The sequence below is a fragment of the Poecilia formosa genome, unplaced genomic scaffold (genome assembly GCF_000485575.1).
Source record: "Poecilia formosa unplaced genomic scaffold, Poecilia_formosa-5.1.2 Scaffold700, whole genome shotgun sequence".
In the NCBI taxonomy this organism is placed as follows: Eukaryota; Metazoa; Chordata; class Actinopteri; order Cyprinodontiformes; family Poeciliidae; genus Poecilia; species Poecilia formosa.
This window is the reverse complement of record NW_006800639.1, coordinates 1-7,974: the sequence shown is the minus strand read 5'-3', so window position 1 is coordinate 7,974 and position 7,974 is coordinate 1. Positions and strand designations below refer to the sequence as shown.

The 7,974-nt window shown below is 37.2% G+C and overlaps 1 protein-coding gene across 1 annotated transcript in view; it reads right to left on the bottom strand.

Moving 5' to 3' along the window:
• Positions 1-7,717, bottom strand: part of LOC103130957 (contactin-associated protein-like 2) — a gene marked incomplete at its 5' end in the record, with an annotated part of 58,147 nt that extends 50,430 nt beyond the window's left edge. The window contains 5 exons of the mRNA XM_007542490.2: positions 1,216-1,322; positions 1,520-1,682; positions 2,419-2,568; positions 5,599-5,857; positions 7,544-7,717. Coding sequence (XP_007542552.1) covers positions 1,216-1,322; positions 1,520-1,682; positions 2,419-2,568; positions 5,599-5,857; positions 7,544-7,717 — 853 coding nt within the window. The remainder of the gene's footprint in view (positions 1-1,215; positions 1,323-1,519; positions 1,683-2,418; positions 2,569-5,598; positions 5,858-7,543) is intronic.
• Between the last annotated feature and the right edge of the window lie 257 nt (positions 7,718-7,974).

Sequence of the window (7,974 nt, the reverse complement as noted above, 5' to 3'; positions counted from 1 at the left end):
TTTTCCTCTGAAGAACATTTGTTTGATAACCCTTCAAACTCACCATCTCTCTCTCTCCCACTGAGAACCGAAGACCCTGACTTCCATCCACAGCAGAGGAACCACACAATTTCACATTTCATCATTGTCAAAATAAACTCTATTTATCTGATTTCCTATTCTCCTGATAGTATTCTGTATGTGGGCAAAAAGACTTGAACCCAACATGACAACAGCATGCAATTCTATTCTGTTTTATCTGTGCTTTATGAAAACTGCACAGGACATTGGTGCAGTTTGTTAGAGAATTTTCGGTATTATCATTTTGTAATTACTTTAGTTCAGATTCAGTCTATAGATCGTTGTAATTTTCTGTTTAAAGTGTTCTCTTCCTTATGTGTGTATGAACTGACCTGGAGGTCAGGACTGTCTGTTTCATCTTCATGTGAAATAATTAACTCTGTGTTTCCCAGACCTTAAATTCTTATCAACCAGAATACCTCCTAACTGCCTGTGAGCAGTCGTATTTTGTCTCTTGTTTATCCTCCCTCTTTGTTGACAGTTTGACCGAGATTTGAACCGGGCTCAGACCATAGATCAGATATCACACCTGGAATCGGGTTGCTAGCTGTTTGGGTTAGAAGTTTTACGACCTCTGTTGTTTTTCTTGACTGCCCCCTTGACTGTTTTTCTTTGACAATAAAACAGGGGCTCACGCGGAAGGAGAGCAGAACTCTCTGTGAACGGCTTGGAGAAGCTGCTATCGGAGATTTCTCCTTTTGCAAAAGCTTTGTCATAAAATTCATATACGTTGTCTGTGGTTCTTTTATGTAGGTTCAAGAAAAAATACCTATCACAGTTGATCTGTTTTTAAAGTGCTTTGTAAATAAATTTACATTGACAAGTCCTCCAAGTCTTTGAGGTTAGAAAGCACCTCAAGTTTCACTATTTCTTATATTCGAAAAAAACATGGTGAATTGACATTTTAACCTAGATATGCCACAGGTATGAATAGTTTTGGCCCTTTGTATTGAGCATCCTGAAGTAGCTCTGCTTTTCAAAAAGGTTGATAAACCCTGGTTTTGTGTATTAACTACATAAAGCCTCTAAATAAATTTACTTTTTGTCATGTCCAATGTAGTCCAATCCTACATTCTGGATTAGGCGTCTCTTAACAGAGTTACAATTCACTAAATATTTGACATGCATTTCTAGGTGATCTGTGTGTGAACTTACATGTATGGCATGTTGCTCCAGAGTAGCCAGTACCACTGCAATTGCAGCTGAATGTATCCCATGTCTGGGAGCATTTCCCTCCATGCTCACAGTGGTTGGGAACACACCTGTCCTCACACATGGCAGTAGGAAAATAATGTGAAGTCAGCAAGAACTCTCTTTCCAAATCATAAGAGGAGCTGCAGAATCACAGCACTTTAACCAAGTTTTAAACCTAAAGCCTCAAATGTTTATTTCCTGGTGATCAGGTACTCACTAAAATTTCCCAAATTTGTGTTTTTTATAGCATTTCTCAGAAATATACCTGTCTATAATTGCACACATATCCAGGCTAACATTTTCGAAGGTTCCAATGTGACCCTCCTCCACAGCCCGCAGGTCCACTAGATGGTCATCTATGTGGATCATCTGAATGCAGCCCTGGAAAGAGCGCTGTAGTGACCACATGCTAGTGTGTGGGAAGTAGCCTGAAGATGGTGAAAAAAGGAGAAACACCATCAGTAGTAAACTTTGTACATTTTGAAATAGAAAACATATTAACCAACAGCTTTTTGAACCTTTTAGTAGAAATATGCAACATAGAGCTGAAAGCAACCCACCAAAATATTTCATTCAGAACATCCCTATTGGTCTTGAAAGTGTAACACTATTACAAGAGTCTGAGTCCAATCCTGCTGAAATTTCAATCAGGTTTGAAGTTTGATAGCTTTGATCCAGCATCCAGCTATCAAACCACTTTCAGCAGAATCAAAAACAGCTTTCACTTGCATAACATTTTCTACAATGTACCCACCACTGACAGGTGGGGGAAAATAATGATATTCTAAAACACTGAAGTATCCTTAAGAATGATATGAGTCATATATCCCCCCAACTTAGGAGAGAGATTGACTCATTCAAACACTAAAAATATATCAAATACTAATTGTTGGCTTGTAACTGAACCTCAAAGTTTTTTTTAGCTGTGGTAACTGTGACTGTGTATTTTTCTGTAGTTTCTAGTAATCATTTTGAGATGCTAAAGTCAAAAGCAAAAGACCCAAAACAGATAACCATATCTGAATCATTTCAGAGCCCCATTTTCTATTACTTTACTTTCCTTTAACATTTAAACTGTGTACATAGAAGTGACTCTTAGGAGAAAATACTGGAAAGTAATCTTTTTTTTGATTGTAAAAGTAAATGAGGTAAGGTATCAATTACCTCCAAAGTAGTAGGTTCCTCCTGTCTTGATCTGGCCAGGAATAGCGGTCCTAACAGTGGATGCTTCATCTCCATCTACCGTCAGCATGGCATAGTTGTCCAGTGCATTTAAATGGACACTGTGCCACTGGCCATCATTCAGACCTATACCTGAAAGGTGAAAATATTATTTTATTTGAACATTTAAGTATCACAATTAATCAACAGGATTAAAAATAAAAATCTGTAAAGGCCTCTAGAGATTATAACTAGGGGTGAAAGTAGTTTTAAATTCTTGCCAGTACCATAACGGAAATAGTCAGTGACTCATTGTGCAAACCAAAACAAAATCATTAATATTTTACTGTCCTATAGGCTACCTGTATGGATAACGCAGAAGTAAAACCACTTCAGAATGTGAAATATATATATATGTATATGTATTGGTTCTGCCATTTGGAGTGGAAAGTAATTAGCTACATTTAAATTTATTAATGTAATTACAACTTGTCTAATTTGTCCTTTAAGTTGTTTACAAAACTTGAACTTTTACTTTTACTTGAATTAGTTTTGAATAAAGTTACTCAGTTATATTTGAAATCATATCCATTTGAAATCAAACACCAGAAAAAACAGCATTTATCTTTTGACTGGGTTTGTATTAAGTTCTCATGGTGATCAATTGATGGAATCAATCAATCGAATTTTATTTGTATAGCACATTTCAGCACCAAGGCATTTCAAAGTGCTTTACATCATAACAAACACAAAAACACATAGCCATGCAACATAGAATCAACAATTAAAACATTACATTAAGTCAAATGCCATCACTAAATTCGTAATTGATTACATTTCAAGTACAACTCTAAACAGGTGGGTTTTTAGTCGAGATGTAAAGGCACTCAGTGTTTTACAGTTTTCTGGAAGTTTGTTCCAAATTTATTGTGCATAGAAGCTGAATGCTGCTTCTCCTCATTTAGTTCTGGTTATGGGGATGCAGAGCAGAACCAGAACCAGAACATGAGGGGTCTGGAAGGTTGATACAACAGCAGTGATTTATAAACTAACAACAGTATTTTAAAGCCTATTCTCTGAGCTACAGGGAGTCAGTGTAGGGACTTTAAAACTGGTGTTATGTGCTCTATCTTCCTGGTTTTAGTGAGAACACCAGCAGCAGCGTTCTGGATGAGCTGCAGCTGGAGGATTGATTTGAGAAACAGAGTAAGGAAAACTCACAAAGTTTAGTTCAAGTTAATGTCTGAGAAAAGAAAACCCCTCGCTGAATTTAATGCATCACTTTAACTGTAAGTATGAGAAAGGCAACAGCTTTATTATACATTGTCAACTTGAATATTTTAGCAACAAATGTAAATATCAATTTTATCAGGTACCTGTGATTATTATGTGTATTGACTAAAACTGAAAATAGAAAATCAGGTGCTTAGTTTGGAGTCAGTTATTTAAAACTATTAGGTAGGAGCGACAAACAGCTGAAATAAAATATTGGAAATTAATGTCCCATTAAAAACACACAATATTTTCTGTTGCTATTTAATTTATAAATGCACTCTCTTAAATAAAAATAGTTTGAGATCAATATCTTCTCATTTCCTTTGTGATGAGCATTGTGACAGCCTCCTGCTGTGTTGCATTGCGGCCTGTTAACTGTTATTCAATGAAGGTCTTGAAAATGGGAGGTGCTTATGATCACGTGTCCACCTAGACCAAATTCACTGTCCCCAGGTATTTTCCTGTTTTTTATTTTAAAGTATATGAATAATAAGTGATTTATTGTTCGTCCTGACCTGTACCAGTGCGAGTGGTATGTTTTATGTCTGTGGACCACCTGTATAAAATGTTCCAGTCTATAAATCAAACACACCAATCCAATCAGTAACCACCGTCTTTTGGAAGAAGATGTGCGTGCCATGTGCTACCGTTTAAAAACAGTAAAATCTCCGGTCACGTTAATAAGCAGTTGTTTTTGAGGTGTGCTGTGTTGTTTTAATTGAGCAAACTAACATAAAACACAACTAGATAACCACTGTTTGCTTTTAAATGGGACATTTTGTAATAAGGAGACAGATGTAAACATTGCGGACAACAGTTTGAAGGCTGGTGACGAAAGCTATGAGTTCCGGGAGGGAAGAGGTGGAGGAAAGAGAGAGAGAAAGAGAGAAATAGCTGGAGTGAGAGGTTTCCATCACGCAGTACAGACAGTTCAGAAAGAATTTGGAATGAGAAAAATGTTTTTAAACAGATTAAATGTGTATGAGACTGCACATTTCAACGCAGATCTATTCTGACTCAAAGTGCAGCCGTTCTCCCATTACTGCATACCGGCTCAGAATCCTTTAAAAGTACCAGCTTACTTTCATCCCTGATTATAGCCCCTTGTGTCCAGATATTCTGGTGCCTTGATTGCTCTATGCTGTGTTAATCAGCATGGAGCCTCAGGAGTCTCTTCCACCATTCCTGCAGCAAACATTTTCTGTTTTTCTGGTAGCAGAAGGGTTTCTCCTCGTGTGGTTTTTGAGGATCCAGAATTTCCAGTACAATGAAATTTTTTTTATTTTTCATTGTACATACAGCATCAAAACTTGCCACATTGCCATAGTATACCTGGGAAGTTTCAGAAAATTCTAAATGTACCAATATAAGCAACCTCAGTTGTGCCATAGATCAGGCGTGAAAGTAGAGTAATATAATTTTAGGGATATCAAGCTCAACACCATCTGTCCACATAAAACTTTCATGGTAAAATATTTGTTAAAGTATCCATTCCACACTTGCAACACAATGAAAGAAAGCAATAGACAAGCTTGCCGTTGACCCTGTTTAGCTCTAACGGTTATGATTCTACTCTTTCTAGGAGGAGTCTATTCCTAGGAGTGGATCTTGAGGTAGTTCTGCAGCCCAAAGCTGAACACACAGAGGAATGACCGCAGGCCCAATCTGTTAAGACATAATCCTTCAATCCTCACCGTACATGACATTATTGGTCAGCGATCTTCTACAGCACATCCGGTCACAAAATCTCATCATTTAGCAGAGATCATCTACATAAGCATATTTTCATCAAATTTAATTAAATAATCAATCAATCCAGCTTTCACTTGTCTCCACTTGCTTTCTGCAACACGAGCCAAGCAACCAAAAGTTTTTCCAAGGCCATTATAAACACAGAGCTCAGCTCACCTGAAGAAATGTCAATACGTGTGCTCCTCTTCTGTGTCACGTTCATGTAGACGGTGATCTTGCCTTCAATCAGTAACAGCTCCAACCAACCCTCAGCCAGCTGTGTGAACATCAGCACTCCGTTGGGGTTCCACGTCCTGAAAGACAGACTTACTGAGAGAGTGTCACTGTCCCTCTGGCCCGGCAGTCGCAGGAAGGATGTGGAGTTGAAGTAGACAGGAAAAAAGCTGGATTCAGCACAGGTGAATGTCAGGTTACGCTGCAGTGAAACATAAATCCAGTGGTAGAAAAATTAGCTGCAAGAAATAACCACAAAAGGCAAAACAAACCACTTCCTGCTTCCTAAGAGCTAATGATCCAGTGATCTTTCACTCGTGTCTTTACTTTTTTAAAACAGTCTTTGAGCGAGTGACTCAATCTGACCATCAGGCCTCTTGACTACGACTGTGAACAGCTATCGTTTAGGATGCATCTCACTGAAAACCTCTCATTTTGAACTGCAAATCCAAACAATCCAAATAGCAAAGAAAACAGTAAAAAATATTAAGTAGTAGGAATTCCACAGCCACAGTTGGTCATCATTGCTTCTAACTAGCTTATCAAAATCAATAAAAAAAATTAAAAAAACTAATCTAAGTCATGTATTGATTGAGTCATGTGAAATGTGAAATTGACTCTACTGTGAGATTATCACAGTGGAGGAACCATAACTGATTTAAAGAGCCATTTGCCGTTTCACTGTACTGGCCGTGTGTACTAAGACTCAAGGATCAAATCAGTGTCTGAGTCTCTCACTAAGCAAACTGCAAGTTTTTTTGAACTTTTTTTGTTAATTGGCTTTTACCTGTGAATGGAACTCAAAACTTACTAATTTGTCAGGACAAATTCAAGGATTATACTAAACCAGCACTAATTAAGAAGGCAGCTTTTAGAGACTTATGACGCTATTCTACACCACAGCAGCTGTCACATTGTGTAATGGAGCTCCAATACTGACATTTCACCTGCTGCACTGTACAGCAAAGTGATGATGTGTGTTTGAGCACATTTACCGGTAGCATCTGAGCAGCAGTGGTGAGTTGAAGAGTTTTTTTTAACCCTGAGGTAGGGCTGGGCAATAAATCAATAATATGTATATTGCAATAGAAATGTGATCAGCTTAACAGAAAGTACATCCAATAAACTGTTCAATAATTTCATTGAACTCCGATCCAGAAGTGCACAGTATTCTTGGGAATATAGGCAGAGGAAAGAAAAGATTTTAGCTGTTCAACCTCTTATGGCCAGCTGAGTAAGCCAAGTGGCGACTAACTTGTATGATGTTGTGTTCACCATAAATGATTCAAATGGTCCTCACATCTCCATGTCAACGTTCTGCAGAGGCCTGCTAATGAACCATCATTTGATTCAGGTGTGATGACCAGAGAAAAAACTAAAGCATTGCTTTGAGGACTGACTGTGCAGGACTGTCATTAACTATCCTGGTGCTGCACTTACACGCTTGGTCATAAATAAAGATAAAGTTTTGATGTTTCTTATCTTTCTTATTCTAGTCAAAATTGTCCATATCTGCATCTTGATGAATCAAAAATTAGATTTTCTCCCCACCAAAAAACCATTAAACACTCACAGAAGTTTAAAATTGTTGCACATTCAGCATCAACCCACCAATATCCTGTGTATGCATGTCCTTTGCAGTTTATTTATATAGCTATATAACATATACACTGAAATCAAGTGTCTATTTTTTTTTTTTCATAAATTCACACCTTAGACACACCAGAGAGACTTTGTCGGGTTTGTTTGAAAGATTTTGCAAAGCGCATTTAAGATTTGGAAAATGTTAAGGCTGATATCTCCTAATATGGGTATAATAATACCTTATCTTTGCTTTTCAAACAAAATATTAAACAAGAAACGTGCAAGAAAAAGTAGGGACTCTTACAAAATTGGAGGTGTCCACCTTCTTCCTGCGCACCAAGCTGGTTATGTTATCTCCATTGTAGGTGATTCCTTCCAAGCAGCCAGCAAAGTTCTCTTTGCCACCTAAACTCATTCTTGCAGATTCAGAAAGTCCTCCAAAGGTAAGCTTAGAAAACACACAGCACAGTTTGGATTGTTGTCAGTAAATACATGTCTAAACCCATTTAGAATGAAACATGCCAACAGTGTGGCTAGTGAACGTGTGAAATTCACCACACAAGTGAAAATTGATATTTAAATACAGCTCTGGAAAAACTTAAGAGACCACTTAAAATGATCAGTTTCTCTAATATTACTTTTTATAGGTATACATTTTGAGTAAAATGAATATTGTTCTTTTATTCTATGAACTATATATGTATATATATATATATCTATATATATATATATATA